Raw genomic sequence first — 19,360 nt, 5'->3', positions numbered from 1 at the left:
GGTAACTAGAAGAGTTTCACCTCTGAGATCACACATACACCTTCTTGCTTTCTGCTCTCTGAATAGTTGGACTCTGATAAGCATTTAAGGCAATTCTGGTGAATGGCTGCCCCATTTCTCATGCTAGTTCCCCCTTCATGTGCATCAGAGGGCCCTGTGCTCATCCTGTAATTGGGTCTTTCCTAAAGCGTGAAACAGTCCAAGGGTTCCTCAGCACAGACTGGGGATGGCTCCCTGCTGGGGATCAGAAGGTTCACCTGTAGTCTTTGTGATTTGGTTTTAGCTTTGGCTGAAGTGGGGACATTATAAGGAGCTGCCTTTATCCTTCCCTATCCATCTGACCCACTCTCAATCCAAAATGGTTTCTAAGCCTGAAGGATTCCTGGCTACCGAGACTGTAAGCTGTAGTCAGTTTAGCAAAGTCTGAAGGTGGAACTCCCCCATCATATGTGAAGAATGGTTCCAGTTGGTGGAATCATCATGACTGCACTTGGGTTTTGGGGTTCACCCATGTGCTTCTTCCACTGCTTTCCAGAGACTTTGCTTGAGACCCTGCCGAGGTGCTCCTTTCTTGTGCAGGCATGCAGACAGGCAGGAGGAGATCAAAGGGTGTTTTGAGAGGTAGTGTTGTTTGCTTTGGAATAAGGGAGAATATTATTTTCTCTCTATTCTAATTTTTTACTATTATATCCAATTGGGGTATTTTTACCCTTTTTTTTTTTTTTTTTTTTTTATATATATATATATATATATATATATATATAAAACTGTAGGGTCATCTTTGCCTTTCCCACAGCAAATATTATCTGTTTTTTTAATGCTGTATGTTACTTGCATAAGAAACTTAGGAAAGTTTGGATGTCATTGACATCACCTGTAAGAATTTTTGACTGTACTATAATATAAAGCAACAAGAAGCTGAGTCTTAACCAAAGGATGTTCATGTCCCTTCTTGATCAGAGAACAGTGTTTTACTGTCTTCACTGTCTTCATTTTTATTTATCTTTCTGCTCTTGCATCACTTGCCTTCTTATCAGAGCTCATTTGTGTAATAAAATGCAAATGATCTATGTACAAAATAGTTCTTTCAAGTATTGCAAAGTATTTAGCAAAGTGAACTGACTGAAAAGTTATGAGCTAGGAAATTAAAGTGTAGTCTAAGATTCCGTGGGGTCTGCTGAACTGATCTTACATTGAGGATTTCAGCAGTTGGCTCATAATGCTATATATTTTCTATGCCTCTATTTCAGTCCTCTTTCTGCTGGAACAGTGCATGATTTTGAATAGTGCTGAAATGTGGACAGAACTGCTTTGAAGTAATGAAAAGCTCCTGTTTGTCCTCTCTCAATAAGGACCATTTGTCAGCATAAAATGTAATGGAATCAAGAGAAAGGTGGAGTTATTACACCTTTAAGAAATGAGCCTGTCACCTAATCTCTCTGAGCCTAGGTAGTTAAAGTGGAAGGGCGCCTTATTTATTCAGTTGATCAGTTCACTCAGGCCAGCTCTCACAGTGACACTGAAGCACAAATACTGCTTTATGGTTACAAAGCAGTTAATAACATTGAAATCCTTAGTGAAACAGTAAAAAAACACAGCATGACAGGGAAGTCCCACAGTGTCCATTAAAATAAAGGGGAAAACATGCACTCCCACAAACAAATGACTCCAAGCCCATCTGCATAGATTCCTAATTATTGGTGATGTGTTATACCTTGACAGCAGCTCTATTGAGTGGGGTTTCTTTTACAAGAATATCACGTGGGTGAAGGGAAATTTGTCCCACCAGGATTCCAAGGTCCAAACTGAGGAGGAATTCCTATGTTTATGCAGGCAGGGATGCATAAAAGAGGTGCATAAATTGCATGTTTATTTAAACTGGTTTGGTCTGCGTGATTTCAACTTTCCAGTAACTGCTTGATGTGAGTGTGTGCCTGTGTACATCTGTGGGTATAGGTGTGTATGTGTATTGCTATACCAGGTCAGTATCCCTCCAGGCTTCTTCTCTGGCTTCCCAACCGAGATGAGAAAAACCAGTTCGCTACACCACAAATGTAAATTCTCAAGGGGATGGCGGGAACTTATTAGCATCTATGAGACAGTCTGAGAAACATAGACTTAGATGTGAGAATAGGGATTTAATTCCAGGGATAACGGGAAGTTTGGCTTTATTTTAATATGAGATCAGTTGCAGAAGTGACTTGGACATCTGTGAGAATTGATTTAAAGGAATTACCAGGGTGGCATTTGGCTGTGTCTAAAATGTGTCTTGTTTCTTTTGTCTCCTCCTTTCCCCCCCACACTTCCTTCTGTATTCACAGGAGCTAACGCATCTGCTCCCGACCAGCTGAGCCTGGCTTTAGCCTGGAACAGAGTAGACATCGCTCGCAGTCAGATCTTTATTTACGGGCAGCAGTGGCCGGTATAGTATATACATGCAGCATCTTCTACAGAAAACACCTTAAACCTTGCATAACATTAAGTCCATTCTTATGGCATTGGTGGTTTTAAGACAGTTTGAATTATGTTGAATCATGTTCCCAATCAAACACAAAGTTCCCAAACACAGCAACGGACAGACAAAGTTGCAGACATTTTAATGCATTCATTCAAGGCAATGATGACACCTAATGATACCTCAACACTGACACCTTTAGAAAAACAGGAAACAACACATCGATACTACTAAGAAATCATTCTGCAAGCTGAGAAAAACAAGTATCCATTAACAATCATGTTAAATTATCAGGCTGTAAACTAGAATCTCTGCTCTTCATCCTATAGTCTTTTCACTTAAAAATGCTGAAGTTGATGATGAGCAGACATCAAAAAGGTGCTGCAGAGGTGTGGGAAGTCATCACATGGAATGTGAGCACGGGAGGTGGCATTACCACAGGAGAGCTGTGGCTTCTGAGCCAGTGTTAATACTGTGCCTAGTGCTGCTCTGCCTGATCTGCCTGCTTCTCAACTGTCCTATCCTGTGCTCCAGCTACCAGCTATGGGGAGAGGTCCACGGCCGACACTGTCCACCAGGCCTCCATGGATAGAACTCTAGAAATGCCATAGAAAGAGGGGATGTTGAACTTTGTGGGGGGAAGTGGAGGAGCATTCTCTGGTGTCATAACTTCCAACTTGTGATGCAGTTTTTACAGTGGTAAAAGTCACCCAGCAAAGCCAGGTTGACCCTGTCTTCACCCTTAAAACCCACATCTTCATTCAGAAGTTTTTGTTAGATCAGTTTTCATTACTGTGACAGTTGTTTTGTCACTGTCATGAAAATTCATATCCTATTTTTACACAAGCATTTGCATTTCCTCACAAGAAAATTACAATAAGGAAATATCTTCTGTTTAAATGTCCGTATTATATAGTTTCTAATGATTGCTGCCCCTGAAGTCTAGTTTTAAAGACATTTACCTTTTCATTTATGGAGTAAATAAGACTTTTTCCCTTACTTTCGATACTCAGCATAAGCATGCAACACAACATAGCAGAGACTTAAATGTTATTAAGCTGTTCCTTATCCTTATTGCTACATCATAGCAAAAAATTGTATAAATACTGCAAGTTGCAGTCATTTTGCAAGCCAGAAGTTGGAAGCATAAAGTATGCTCTCATCCCTCCATCTCTCCCTAAACTGAAAGAGATGTAAAAGGAGAGGTTATGCATAAGAAGACCTCTTGCATTTAGACCTTCAAATGAAATGCTATTTGTGAAATTATTTCAATTTCCTGGATGTCAAAGTTTATCTGAGTTTCAACATCACAAGCTGAGGAAAAGCTAGTAAAAACAGAATTACAGTGAGTATTTTTGTACATGACAGATATAGTCAATGAAAAAATAATTTTTTTCAGGAAAGCAAAATATTAGGATGATAATAAGATAGTGAGTAGCGTGGAAGTGTCATCATTAGTCTCATATGTTTCAGTTCCTTTGTCCAAACGTATTTCCTAAAGCACGTTCATCTTAATGCTCTGACACTCATTTCCAAAATGCTGCCCTGAATCTGAGAAACCAATATAGGCTAAAATTGTGATTATCTTATTCTCAGCACAGTAAATAAATCCTCAGAATTCTGTAAGGTTTGCCTGCTTGTGCCAGGGTGTCAGGAAAGCAGGGTATGGTGTGTGGTGCCCAGGAACACCCTGAATTAATCACTTGCTTTGCAGGTGGGCTCCCTTGAGCAAGCAATGCTGGATGCACTGGTGTTGGACAGAGTGGATTTTGTGAAATTACTCATAGAAAATGGAGTAAGCATGCATCGTTTTCTCACCATCTCCCGGCTAGAGGAATTGTACAATACGGTAGGGCCAACATAAGGCAATTTTCTCTCTCTATATTCATTTTTCTACTCCCCACTCGTATAACAAGGCATCCAGCATCTGATGCAGAATACTTTTTTTCGTGTGAGAAGTTCACATTGCCTCTTAGCTTTGTCTCTCACATAATGAAACGCAGTGTCACTTCCCAAATAATCTGTTGTATGTACTTCATGAACTTGAATTAAGCTTCACACAGTATTGACTGATTTCTGGTCATTGTAATTCCAATAGAGTGAACCTCAGGTTTAGGCAGGTTGCATTGTCTGGAAGACAGTAACTAGTAAGCTGGGACCTGTATGATGTACGTGACTCCTGAAGATATAAGCCCCTTTGGTTTCAGAAATCTTGCAAACATTTATCAAATTCAGACACTAGAAAACAATTAGAAGTAAACTTCCTGTGATAACATTCTGAATTTATAGGTGAAACATGATGATTTCAGGAGGGCCAAGTGCCTTTACAGTACAGGATTTCCATGTGTTTTTGTAGAATATTCCAAAAATTATAGTTTTGACTTTTAAAAATTTGTTTCCAAGTTTTATCTCTGCCTTTAAGATAAATACAGAAGTATATATTTATAAGTATTAGAACTTCTGATATTTCAACTCCAGAGCAAATTCTGACATTCAGATCTTAATTGCCTTCTGAAAGAAACCAGAGTGTGAATTGGCACAGTGGTATGAAAAAAATTCTTCAAGTGTTGCCTAATTTTGGGGATTCTGAGTTCTGCCTGTGAGAAGGAGGTTGTGGTACAGTGCAGAGGCCTTTACAAAACATTTTGTTTTGCCAGTACTTTTCGAAGCCCTGTCACGGTAAGCTGCCACAATGGGTTTTACCCAGAAATGTTTTATATTGATGGTGACCAGAAATCAGTCTTTCAAAAATATCAAATATGAGAAGAATTCATTAAATCTGTGCAAAATATGGAGGAATAAATAACTGTGTCAACCTACAGCGAGATCGTCCCATCCAATCTTTGATTATCTTAAAATTTGTCAGATAACATCTATGTATTAAGAATAGAAAGCCTTTGAGCATTCTTGTTAGAGATGACCCCTGTAGTCATCTGCAACAAAATGAGTTTCTACACGGAGTAAATCTGAAGAAAGCTTGAAGTTCAACATCTTAAATAAGATCTTTTAGAATAAATTTATATGGTGACTCATAGATGATGTGTCAAAGCCAAGAATGCCTCCAATTAGAGTCCCTGAAAATATCAGGAATACTCAAAAACACAACTGAAATGAGTTTTTTTCTCCATACAACATACAATTAAAATTGTGGGAGTAATTCTTACTCAAGGCCAAGAGCTCACTGGAAGTGGAGATGCTGAGCAGAGGAATCCTGAATCATGACCTGCTGTTCTTCCTTCCAGTCCTTCATAGAAGTTCTACACATCGTGCTAGTGCCTAAGTCTTCTATACAGGACTGTAGTTCTGAGGCAATATGACAGTTCTTGTGGTTTTCTCACAAAGAAGAAGTCAAGTGAAATACTGCTCTTGTGACTAATTTTTCAAATTCAATTAAAAATTGATGGCAGCATATTTAAAGTGTTCTCAGTTGTCTGATTTTTAAACTACTGAACCGAGGCAGCCTTTTCAGTATTTGGTTTTACATGGTCTTTGGACAGAGCAAAACTATTGTATTCTTCTGTGTGTTTGTGTTTTGCAGAGACATGGACCATCCAACACTTTATATCATCTAGTCAGGGATGTCAAAAAGGTAAGAGTCCAGTAGACGGTAGGTTGGAGAGAATGTCGTGATCGCTTTTTGTAGCTAGATACAGTCTCTGTATTGCATGAGCTTTCAGTCAGAACCTTCTCCTTCCCCTGCCATTACAGAATGTCGTTTGTATGTACTGAATATTAACTTTTTGCATACAATGCACAATTAGCAAGTTATTGGGCTTGCTTTTGCTGTGATTTTAGATGCTTGGATTATAGTGCTTCTGCTAGCAGAGTAGTAAGCTCTTATATTTCCTGTGGATTTATGCTGTTATCTGTATTCTTCCATACCTGCAACTATCATCAGTGCTAATTTCCATGCTGTTAGTTAACTTCTGAGTCTGTGAAATAGCTATTACCCCTGTGTTGGATCCTAGTTTGTTGAAATGGTTCTTTGTTCTGTGTTGTGTGCTATGATGTAGCCATCTTCCTGAGAAGAAACATAGTGAAAGAGATAGCACAAGTCTCCTCTGCCCCCTTATCAAGTTAATTTTGAACATCTTAATAATATAAAGAGCCATTAGAACTGTAGGACAGAAACTTAGGAAGGTAGAGTGACAGGGAGACTCCAAATACCTCTAGGTATTTGTTCCATGGGATTAAATGTGTTACAGCAGCAGCAACAAATTAAAATCTTCATCCTTTCAATATATGGATCAAGTAAGGAGATTGACCCTGCAACTGACCTCATCAGCCTGAATATTCTCCCTTAGCACGTGCAGATTGCAGTCTTACTCATTGCATAACTTGGACCTCAAGCCTGGCATGCTTGAAAAGGCAGATTTCTGCATGTGAGAATAGTTCAAGAGAAGACAGAAAAAGGAATGGAGAATTTTTGCAAGAGTACAGACTTTGATGATTTCTTCTATCACTTACAGCTGACCAGAATTGAAAGAAAATAGGGTAGGGGAATGGCAATGCTTACAGAATAGTATTTCTATTAAATAATGCTACAGAATAATTAGTAGGGACATTTAAGGAAGTTCTGATGTTTTTCTTTGTTTGGTGTGTTACATGGCAGTGCTGCTGTTCACTTACATGTAGTATTTTCAGTGGCATCAAAAGATATGAAATGTCTACAGAGGAAATCAGAACTGCACATTCCCTTAGTGGGAGCAGAGAAAAGCTAGAGTGCATTTAAACTGACTGCTTCTTTTAAAGCCAAGTTAACAGACTTTTTTTGTTATTAAGCATACCGTTCTTTATGTGCCCTGATGAGTTTAAAACAAATGTCTCTTTCCTTTAAAAGAGACTTTTAGAAATCCTTTCCATCTCCAGCATCACCTTTCCAAGTATTTTCTCAAAGATGTAGCAATTTCTATATTGAGTAACTTAATAATATTAATCTTTATTCAAATCCATAATGAAAGAAATAATTTTTAAGGAGTTCTTGGGGAAAAAAAGAGGCCTGAAAATAGTCCAAGATCATTACTTTTGGGTGTGCAATGATAGACACTGGCAGTAAATGTACTTACATTGTACATTAATGACAGTATTTGTCCACAGTAATTGCTAAATATTAGATGATTGTGATATCTCTTTAAATGCACCTTTTTTCTTCAACTCTATCCACACACAAAGCCTTCAGTAACTCCCACTGCATGAAGACAACAAGCACTCATATTAGAATATAGTTAGGGGCTTTGAAAACAGTCATGCTGAGGCAGCCCTCCAGCACCTTGATTAGAGAACTGCACCTCTGTGGCTGCATTTCTCATTTGTTCTGTGAAGAAGAAACACAATTCACTAGGAGAAGTGTGTCAGCTCACCAGAGCCCTACACCTGAGCAGTCAGATCCCTCACCAGGCAACCAAGATGTAAATCTGTCAACAGATATGACACCAGGTTAAATAAAAACACCTTCTTGCAAATAACTTCTTAATAAGCATTGCTATTTGACAGTTAAGTCACCCACTGTGCATGAAAACCACACCATGCCTCTGATGCTAATTTTTTCCTATTACATGTAAATACTGAAGCCAAATAACTAATCTGTCAGGTTTAATTACAGTATCACAGAATGGAAATACAAGACATGTAGTGTGCCACCTTGAGACAACACTTAGAGGTCATGCATACCAAATGCCCATTATTCTTGCATCCCAATTTTAAAATCTACAGTATGCACAGAAATGTATGCTAGAGAAGTTATTTGCCTCTAAGTCATTGCACATTTTCAAATAGAAAATGGAAGTAATATTCAAAGTACTACCTTTGTATTACATGGTTATAAAAATGAATGGAAGGATTTTTACTTTGAATGACATCCCCGTCTGCTGAGTACTGCAATGAAGTTGCACCAAGTGGCACAACAGAAGTAATTCCCACGCCCTGTTTGTGACCACGTACGTACACACACATGCACACTTCATTTTCTTTGGATTTCTACATCCAAATTGCTGTGAAGACTGCTAGCCTTGGAATTAAATTGCAGAGGCCTGGAGAAAGACTTTTAAAGAATTTACTGTAATCAAAGGGAGTAAATTTTGAATGTGTCGATAAAGCAAATCACTTCTTTATGTCTGTGCTTTGGAGAGGACTGAGTACATCTCACTTTTTGATCCTCTCAGTTCCATGGCTGCGAATCTGCCCGCATCATTTGTATCCTGACTTTTGTGACATCATCTGCGAGGGGCACAGAATTTAGCATACGGATTGGCTTTGTTCTTCCACTGTGCAAACCGATATACCAAGAGAAAGGAGAAAGTAGTGACAGTGCCTGAAATCCGTTTTGTAAGTGGAGGTTGCCCTCTACAGGTTGCTTAAAAAAAAAAAAAAAAAACCACTCCTTTCTTGACTGAATTAGGTAAAGAATAGCAGAAATTAACAGATGGATTCCCTTTTGTAATACAAAAATGGCACATAATAAACATATCTTGTTCTCACTGTGGGTTCACACATTTTTTTCTAAGTTCTTTCTTTTGAACTGCCTCAGAATGTCTGCAGTTTCAGAGAGCTGGTAGGTGTTAAACAGAATTTTGAAAGTTCCTCAGAATGCAAAATTGGAGATTTTATCCACCCAAACTGAAAATGCATGTGAACTGAATTAAGATATTATAATTGATCTATTATATTTTAAATTTGAAGTTTTACCAGGAAAATAATAATGTATAATCACTAAAAAGCTTGTCTCAGCATTAAAAGGTTAATTTATTATTAACTGTGACACCAATCACACCCCTAAACCAACCTTCTCCTCTGTACTTCCTGACCACTCTGGCTGTTCTAGAATTAGCCTATCCAAATCTTTGCTGTTCTTGGAAGTGTTCTGACCCACTTGCACCACTGAGTTTTGTGTTCAGGCAGCCCAACACTATTGGGGTCACTCATAGAGTTTGCTAGTGTATCAAACATTTTGGTACATGCATAACCCCTTCCATGTATTTTTGCTGTGATTTTAGGAGATTTTTATGGTAAGATGTTTCATGTGTTTATAGTAAGTAGGTTTAGGCACATATTCCTTTAAAGTTATTTGAAAAAACTGTGTTTTCATGCCCTTATGAAATCTTAGAAGTCATAACAACTGTATTAAGGAAGTCACACATTACAGCTGAACAATTACAGCTTTCTCCTGATTACTTCCACTTCTGCCAGTGCCTTGTTCTGATGAAATGCCTTAAACATTCTGGAAACTGGAGAATATTTTAGAAAAAAAAAAAAAGAAAAAAAGAAAAAAAAAAACAGGGTTTAATTTTTAGATTTATCTTGAATTTTCATAGAACTGGTTAGAATGCAATGACTGTGTTCAAACAAGCTAACCTCAGATGCTAACCATAGTCCTCTTTGCCCCATCACACTGGCCAAGTTTAGGAAGGGGAAGTGCTGCCAAGGGACAGCACTGAAATGAGTTGGCAGCTCACCTTTTGCCAGTAGATTTGCTTGATCTTCCATCCCTTTGAATTCTAGCCCACTACCAGTGCCAGTGCACCACAGCATTGCTTCCCCTTTGCATCCTCAGCCTTTCAGTATGCTGCCAGAGCCCTGCAGGGACTGAAATAAGCTTTTCTCTTCCTGGCTGAAGTAGATGAGGAAGGAGAATCTTTGCATCCATTCCATCTCTTCTGCAGAGCCAGGTGCCATCTGCTTTCCATTAGTGCCTCTCTGCTCCCAATCTAATAAGCAAATTTGCAGAGAAGCCAGGCAGGCACGCAGATATTTCCAACAAGACAAGGCTGTCATAAAATTGTTCCATGTGAATTATTAACCTTCTTCTGATGATCACATAAAAACAGCTACAGGCTTACTGTGATCTGTGCTGTATATCATTACAGAAAATGTGATTATTTTGTTAAAATGGGCTGAATTTCTTTAGCCAAAAATTACAATTTTGTAGTCCTTCTGCAATGTTGACTGTACAACTTAGATAATTTCTTTCTAGAGTTTTTTTCTCATCTTTCCAAAGCTGTCACTCGTGATTCACAGAGGGATAACTTACTTCTCTTTCCACCTTTAATTTGTAGCCACTTTTCTTGCACAATGACATATAGGACAGAGCTGTAAATCTGCAGAGTCCTGAATGAGATTTGCAGATCTTGGTGACCCATTCACACTTTTCTAAGTTGTGGCTTCTTTGCTGATGGTGGACTGCTTGCTGAACTACGAACTGTTGTCCAAATAATTCAGCACTGACTTAGAGAAGAAGGGAAATTTTACCTGAAGGCAGTCCCTTCCCATTAGCTCTCTCCTGAAACTGGATCAGAGTTTCCCTTGAAGAGTTTCCACAGGGAAACAGAAAAACAGGCAGGGTTTTATTCTGCCACCAGAGAGCTCAGGAGCACTTCACCTGCCAGGTATCTTGTCAAACCTACTGTTACTGGAGAACATAAATGTCCAGTTGATTCAGAAGCAGACTTGGGCCAAGATGCAGGAAGAGGCAATCTGTTATTGAGGTATTTTTCAGAGCTTAGCAAGCCATGTATATATGACAACTTATAACTTTAGTGTTGCTGTTTCCAGGCTTGACAGTAAAAAGAGGGATGGTTATGTGCAAGGCAATTCACAGAGTGAGGGCAATAGGACGTAGATATATTTACAGTTTTTTTTTCCCTTCAAAAATAAAGGTGCATGCCAAAGTCACTGGATATTCATATTCTACTTGATAGAAAGGAACAGAAACTGGAGAGTGAGCAGATGGACATATTTTGCAAAATCCTGCTAATGACTCTTGCCACAATCACAATTCTCCTTTACGGGACACAACTCTCTGGCAATGCTGAAAATTAGGTAGCAGAGTTACTGTACATGGAAGAGTTTTCAGTAAGATACCCTGGGATTTCAAGGAGGGCTCATCTAGGAAACCTGCTAGGCATATACTTTTCTTCTCAACCAAAACCCCAAGGAATTAACTAGAGATGTTTTACTTTTTCCAATTTTCATACTTACTTCGTATACACAGGTGCTTTCCTTGTGTGAAACTGTGAAATTTAAGCAGTGATATTAGTCTATTTGTACATAATTCCCAGAAGAAATGTGTAATTCCTCTAGAGTAGTTAACAAGTCTCTTCTCCTCCATCTTTTTTTTCCTGGAATGTGGAGGATAGGAAGGTCACTTGCAAGAGCTGCTTTCTTGTGAACAATCAATATCACATGATGTCACTTCACAGTGGCTCAGCAGTGCAGAGGAGGCAAAGCCAGCAGAGACGAGAAATGCCAGGACAAGAGGTGTGGAGCACAGATGGTGCAACAGAGGTGCTTTGTGACAAGACTAGAGCTCAGCAACTGTGCGTGACCTTTCCAGTGCGCTGATCCTCGTGCTTTTTGTTCTGCAGTCATGTTCCTTGTTTCCCCCAGCTGAAGAATATGAGTACTGTGTACTGACGTTATCTTCTGTTTCTACAAGTTCTTCACCTTCTTATTTAACTTATGTCTTCTTTCCAAGCGAGAATATCCAGGTTTCGGTTGGATCTATTTTAAGGTGAATTAATTAACCAGCATAATAATACATTCCTGTTTTTAACTATTTTAATTTATCTTATTCTAACATCATTATAAAATGCATTTAACAATGCTAACAATAATAATCTCTTTCTCCCCCACCATCCTTATTTTTGTTACAGGGAAATTTACCTCCTGATTATCGAATAAGCCTGATTGATATTGGTTTGGTGATAGAGTACCTGATGGGAGGAGCATATCGCTGCAATTATACCCGAAAGCGATTCAGAACGCTGTACCACAATTTATTTGGGCCTAAGAGGGTAAGGAGCAATTGTTTGTCGTTTGTATGACTGCACCTATTTGCAGCAGTTGCAGTAGTTTCTTGGATGGTTCTAGGCTTCAGAGAAAATCCACATGTGTGCACTACAGGTCGATTTCCACTACTTACTTATTTCACTGCAGTGCACTGTAGTCAATCAACTTTTTTAACAAGTCTAACAAAAAAAAATATTGGGTTCAGGTGTTCTGCTGCCTTGATGAGACCAGGGCATAAGGCACATTCCTCTGGCTTTGTCCAAATGTTGCATTTGAAAGACTCAGAGTCTTTTGGTTCAATGCCACAGGATACTAACAGAGTTAGACTTGAGAAAACTTGTGTTCTGTGAGATGCATGTATTATCTTAGGACTCATCCTCTAGACTGTGGCCTGAAGCTATGAGGGCAAAGAAACACATAACTCAAAACAGGCTTTATTGGCTGCATGTGACATCAGGCAAGGCAGTGCGTTCATGGCAAAAATACCATTTTTGGAGTTTTATTGTTTGATAGATTTCAATACTTTGAAACCAAAGTAAATTTATTATCTTTCAAAAACATGAAAGGTATTTGTTGTCATCTGTAATGCCACTGATCCAATTCAGCTTGAAGCAAAGTGTGAATAACTGTTGCCAGTAAGATTTGCAGTTCTTAGCTTATTTTTGCTTCACATTTTCATTTCATGCTTCAGTTCAGATTTTAGCAACACATACCACTAAGTATCATTCTAAGACACTATAAAGAACAACAGCTCTGTGGAATGCTTGCAGCCAAACACAGGAGAAGAGAGTTGTTTGTTTTTGTCTCACATATTTGTACTTCACTATTGAGAGTAAGGATAGTAATTGTAGCTATTGGGAGAGACTTCCATGTTCCATCAGGATAATCATTTCAGTAGAGATTTCACAGATACTGGCACAACACGCAGAGCAGCTTCATAACAGTCAGTAAAGGCGTGCAAGGGAAATGGCCAAGATACTAAAGCACTCCAGAGAAATTCACTCATGACAGTGACTCTTAGAAGTAATTCCTGCTTCCTTTCTATGAGAACAGCCCCCTAGGCAGATTGAATTTACATTAGATTCCAAATGTATGTTTTCTGTTGTTCATTTTGGTGAAGTAGAGTCAAATTCAAGTTAGAGTTAAACACATGCATGTAATTAATTTATTTATATATGTGGAGTATATTAAATAATATTTCATTATATTGAGAGTATTTCATTATATATTATATATTGTGTATTATATACCCTATATCTTATAATTAAGTGTTACATGTGTGATGTGTATTATATACATATAATATATGTATACACACACAGTTGTAATTTTTCTTCACACTTCTGGGAGAAATAACATTTTTTTTAACTTTTTCATACAGCCAAAAGCCCTGAAACTGCTGGGAATGGAGGTAGGTGAACCTGTGATAAATCTTAATGTATTTTCTTTCTTTGACATACCCGAGTTAAATAAAGATAATTTTTAGGTATGCTGTAATGAAAGCACCCATAGCTGCTTTCAAATTGTGAAGGAGATTTGTGCCACACTGGTTGTGTTTTTCATCCAGATAACTTGATTATGCAAGGCTTGGATTTAGAAATATTTCTTAAAAGAACTCTAGCCGGTAGACAAAAGAAAAGAAGGCTCTGCCCCCTCTGTGGATCAGCTTTTTTTCTGGTGAAGATTAAACAAATTGTTACAGTCTGTTAGCCTGTGCCACATTTCAGATCACTAGGTAGCTTAAAAAGGATTTCAGAGCTGTTGAATGAGACGGAAATCTTTACATGGGCCAAATTTTCATCAGTTTTATTGGAAGTTCTAAGTATCTGATGGTTCAGAGATTGCAGTATTTTCTCATTTGTTTATTTTGTACTATTACTCATTTTGCTGTCTGCAGGTGTGGCACAGAACAGGTCAGCTTGTTTAATAAAAACTGCCTAAAATCATAGTCATAGAATGGCTTAGGTTGGAAGGGATCTTAAAGATCACCAGTTCCAACTCCCTTCCATGGGCAGGGCTGCCCCCCAGCCCAGCTGCCCAGGGGCCCATTCAACCTGTCCTTGAGCAGATCCAGGGATGGGGCACCACGGCTTCTCTGGGCAGCTGTGCCAGGGCCTCACACCTCTGAGTAAAGAATTTTCTCCTGCTAACCTAATCTTACCCTCTTTTAGTTTAAAATCATTCCCCCTTGTGCTATTGCTTTTGGACACTGTAAAAAAATCTCTCCTATTTAAAACCTCCCTTCGAGTACTGAAAGGCCACAGCGAGGGCTCACCGAGCCTTCTCTTCTCCAAGCTAAACAAGCACAAGTCCCTCAATTTTTTTTCTTAAGACGGGTACTCCAGCCCTCTGATTATCTTAGTGGCCCTCCTCTGGACCCTTCAAACAGCTCTACATTCTTCCAGTGTTGGCAACTCCAGGCCTGGACACAGTGCTCCAGGTGGGGCCTCACAAGGGCAGAACAGAAGGGGAAAATGACTCCCTTCACCCTGCTGGCCACTTCTTTTTTGATGCAGCCCAGGACGCAGTGGGCCTGTCAGGGTGCAAGTGCACACTGCTGGCTCACATCAAGCTTTTCATCTACCAGAACCCCTGAGTCCTTCATACAGATGCTCTCAAGGAATTCTTCTGCCATCCTGTAGGCAGACATATCTGGGATTGCCCCTACCCAAGTGCAACACCCTAGGCTTTTGAACCTTTTAAAACCTTATTAGGTTCATGTAAGAGCACTTCTCAAGCTTGTCAAGGTTCCTCTGAATTGCATCCCTTCCTTCTGCTATATCAACTGCACCGCTCTGCTTGGTGTCATCAAATTTGCTGAGGCTACACTCAATCTAACTGTCTAAGTCACTGGTAAAGATGTTGAAGACTTCAGTCCCACTTGTGACCAGCCTTCATCTAGGCACAGAGCCACAACCCTCTGTCTATAACCATCTAACAAATTCTTTATCCACTGAATGGTCCAATTTGGCTAAAATGTGATAGAAACAAAAGCATAAAGTCTAGTTGTGAAAACAAAGTAGAACTGGAGAAAGAAGGGGCAAACATGTAGTAGAAATGTAAAATGGGAGTGTTGCAAGGTGATTCTGACTCTACTGAGAAAATAAAGTGAAAAAATACTAGGAATAAGTAGGAAGTTCTAAGAAGATGAGAGCATCCCTTGGGTGTGTATTGTCCAGAGGAGGAACAGGGTGGATGTATTATAATATTGTAATTGAAGTGAGTGCTTAACTTTATTTTAATTGTGGCTGTTACAAAATGTCTCTGGGCATTGTTCAATGGTGCTTAATGTTCTCAGGAAGTAAGGGCAGTTCAGAGTCCAAAGTTCTTTTTCCCTGAGTTTAGGTATAGGATTATTGGCTTCTTAATTAATGTACATGAAACTGTACTTATAGCCTTTGTTTTATGTTGTTGAATTTTTTATCCAAAAAAAAGCTGAAGGGATTGCATTGCAGGTAGTGCATTTGACATCTCTTGTACTGACTCCAAAATATTGCGTGCATAGATTGCATTCCTTCCCTGAGGAAAAAAATTTCTTTGCAATTCTCACAGGACGATGTCCCTTTACGACGAGGGAGGAAAACAACTAAGAAAAGAGAAGAAGAAGTTGATATTGATTTGGATGACCCTGAGATAAATCATTTTCCCTTTCCGTTCCACGAGCTGATGGTGTGGGCAGTGCTTATGAAGCGCCAGAAGATGGCTCTCTTCTTTTGGCAGCATGGAGAGGAGGCTATGGCTAAAGCACTGGTGGCCTGCAAACTCTGCAAAGCCATGGCCCATGAAGCATCAGAAAATGACATGGTGGATGACATATCCCAAGAGCTGAACCACAATTCGAGGTAGATTTTCTTCCATGGGCACTTATGAAGTAAAAAATAAACAAAGTGAGAGGGTGCTGATCTTGCCTTTCACTTTTAAATTGTAGGGAAAGTACAGTCTCTTTGGAGAAAGTCTAATTGATTTTCAAGCAACCTATCTGCAAAAGATGCAGTGTTGCTAGCAGTACAACTTCTTAAGTGATTATATTGCACGTTTTCTCTCTGAGTCCCCACTAGGCATTCTGTTCATCCCAAACAGAACAACTGTTGAAATTGTTCTCAGCATCATATGCTGAGAGAGGTGGTGATTAACTAACAGCTCATACTTAGTTGATCAAGCCAACATACTAAATTTCAAAGTAATTCTTTCTGATATTAGAAGTCTGAGACATTGAAAATGGTGAGAATTCAGAAAAAGATGTTGTTCACTGCTCTTTCATAACATCATGAGCAAATAGCAGAGAAGCAGTCCTCCAGGCTGCAGATAACCAATGGATTTCAACCAAAAAATGTCAGGGAAGTGGGCAGGCAGGTGGGAGCAGACAGCTGGTAGGTGTGGGTGCTCAGCACAGTAGCACAGCTAAGCTGGGCAACTTATATATATATCCCTACTATTAATGTATGAGCAGTCAACATCATGATTTGCATGATGGTAATACACCCCTTGCAGAGGCTGCCACTTACTCAGGGGTGTTTTCTGCAGCAGATCGCATGAGCTAACAGGAATGATTGGATGTCCCTCTTTTGCAGGGACTTTGGCCAATTGGCAGTGGAGCTGTTGGACCAGTCATACAAACAGGACGAGCAACTGGCAATGAAACTGCTGACCTACGAGCTGAAGAACTGGAGCAACGCCACATGCCTGCAGCTCGCAGTGGCTGCTAAGCACAGAGACTTCATTGCTCACACTTGTAGCCAAATGCTGCTCACAGACATGTGGATGGGTCGTCTCCGGATGCGCAAAAATTCTGGCCTAAAGGTCAGCACTGTTTTAAAATTGAATTAACAGAGGAATTCTAATAGATGATGATGGGGCTTGCAGAACATCAGTAATAACTGTCTTAATGAACATTATTTTGGGGTGCTTATTCATAGCAACATTAACCAGAATATATTCTTCCTGTGTTCATCATTTCAGAAAACAACTTGTCACTAAACCAAGCTCAAAGATCATTATCATTTAGGTTTTTATTACCTTTCTCAATACCCCTTCCCAAGTTAGAGTTACCAGAAAGAAAACAGAGCCAGGTTAGTATGCTGCGGAGTTAGCCAAGCTTCTGAAACATAAATAAAGAAAGATATGAAAGTGAATTAACTGCTAGTGCAAGGTGCTGATCCAGCAGCCCTTCCCAGAAGAGGCCAGAGCAAGCAGCATGTGTTCTTGCAGTCCCCAGCTGCTCTGCCTGATGACTGACCCAGAGGGACTACCCGAGGGGATCTGGAGGATAATCCAATTTCTAAAGCTCTTAAGCTTTACTTCCACCCGCAAAACTGCTAACAGAACAAGGTGGGTTCCGTGAAGTGAATTTCCATCCAGAAGAAGCCTGAACTGGCCTCTTTCACCTTAACAAACCTGCTGTGCTCATCAGTCAGCACAAAGCCAGGAATTGCCTCCTCCTTCCTCTGATAGAGAAAAACTTTCAGGGAAAGGCTTCTCTTTCCCATGTGATTTGTGTGTGAGAAGTGGTAATAGCTCAGTCAGTTTGTTTGGTAATGGTGAGAGTGCTGTTAAGTGCATGCGTCATTATCATTCGGGTCTAATCCAGTAACAGTGATGAATGGCTGTGACTAGTAGGATTCTCCCTGCCCTACTGCTGGAGGAGTGTTTAGATGTCGTTCTGCTTACAGACAGAAAACATTCTCATGTTTGGAGACATTCTTACTATTTTCCTGACAGGCCCTGTGCCTTCATTGGGGTCTGCTGCTCTGGTCCATGTTCAGATTCATAAATAGTCCACCTGGGCAGGTACAGTCTCAGCAGCACCTCATTTCCCACAGCATGCTTTCATGTTTACAGCTCTCAGCTATAAAACAGACCTTCCTCTCACAGTGGATAACCAAAGGTAACAGATGCTTCCTTTTGGCTTTTCATAACAGGAGAGCCTCAAAAGGATCCTTTACTCAGTTCACAGTCTGTGTTTTAAATTACTAGAGTTCATTAGCAGAGCCTGTTTAAAGGTAAAGCAAGCTACAAAAAGCAGCACAGCAAAAGATTAATTTGCAAGCATGAATCACAGACTATTTCCCACAAACAATTTTCTCATATTGAAACTGGCAAAAGGCAAGAGCCCTGTTTCCTGAGAGTCCCACCAAGAGGGGCAGCACCATCAGTAAGGGGAGAGGCTCTTTGAATCCTTCCCAGTCTCCAGAGCAAGCAGCCCCCAAGGAGCTGTCTATGCCATAAGCCTCCTCATCAAGGAGCCGCGTGCAGGAGCAGAATGGGTAGCCCAGCACTCAGCTTGTCCAGAGCAGGGCATGGCCTGCATTCTTCTAACTGCTGTCAGTGAGTGTTGCTGGTGAGAAGCACATGCAGTCACCACCCTTGACCTGCTGACAAGCTGATGTCTGGTTTCACTGTCAATTAGGGAGAGATATATAATAAAATTGCTTTTCCTGATATAACAGCATAAACAAAAGAAGTTGTTGTACTTTGTGTACAGACTGTCCACTTCTTTTTGTTATGATATCTCTTCAGTTTTTCTACAGAGTTAATGCCAAGTGTTGTTCATTGCATATATCCATACAAGGGAAATATAGTGTCTTCTGCATTCCCTCTGCATAAGAGAGACAAGGCAGAAAAGAAGGAGCTGACGTTAGCGTAAGCATAATGTGGGCTGCCAGGCTAGTGAAGCCAAATCTAAGGGGACTGCATAGCTGAGTACAACAGCATTTGCTATCACTGGCTGTGCCTCATCTCCTCAGATCCACACATTTATGCCTTCACTACCTGCATACATTAAACATGTATGCGTTATCTTTCTCTGTAGAAAAGAAAAATTCTTGCATGTCATTTACAGTGACATTCCCCATTACATAAAATGCAGAAATCTGCAATTCTGAGGTCTGAACACACCCATGGTTCCATATGTCACTTACCCTACAAAGTATTTTGCAGATGCATTTGAAATGTAATAAGCATCTGATGAGAAAGCAGATATTCGGGAGAGGCAGCTAGCCATAGCACTCCTATCAGTGTTAATAGAAGTTACATGCTTTGTTTCACTATAGAGATCTGAAAACATTACCCCAAGTGACATACACTCTATTGCCATAGAAACTCACATTCGCTAGTGTATTCCTC

General features: G+C 39.8%; 1 protein-coding gene across 1 annotated transcript in view; it reads left to right on the top strand.

Annotated features, from left to right (window-relative positions):
* The window catches only part of TRPM3 (transient receptor potential cation channel subfamily M member 3), a 249,388-nt gene that overhangs the window by 191,413 nt on the left and 38,615 nt on the right, over positions 1-19,360 (top strand). Inside the window, exons 10-17 of the mRNA XM_042877368.1 lie at positions 2,322-2,422; positions 4,170-4,304; positions 5,994-6,044; positions 11,925-11,960; positions 12,103-12,243; positions 13,620-13,649; positions 15,791-16,080; positions 16,810-17,038. Coding sequence (XP_042733302.1) covers positions 2,322-2,422; positions 4,170-4,304; positions 5,994-6,044; positions 11,925-11,960; positions 12,103-12,243; positions 13,620-13,649; positions 15,791-16,080; positions 16,810-17,038 — 1,013 coding nt within the window. The remainder of the gene's footprint in view (positions 1-2,321; positions 2,423-4,169; positions 4,305-5,993; positions 6,045-11,924; positions 11,961-12,102; positions 12,244-13,619; positions 13,650-15,790; positions 16,081-16,809; positions 17,039-19,360) is intronic.

This window comes from Lagopus leucura, unplaced genomic scaffold, assembly GCF_019238085.1.
Source record: "Lagopus leucura isolate 7727_CA_CO unplaced genomic scaffold, USGS_WTPT01 Super-Scaffold_100018, whole genome shotgun sequence".
Taxonomy (NCBI): domain Eukaryota; kingdom Metazoa; phylum Chordata; class Aves; order Galliformes; family Phasianidae; genus Lagopus; species Lagopus leucura.
This window is presented reverse-complemented; position numbering and strand designations above follow the sequence as displayed.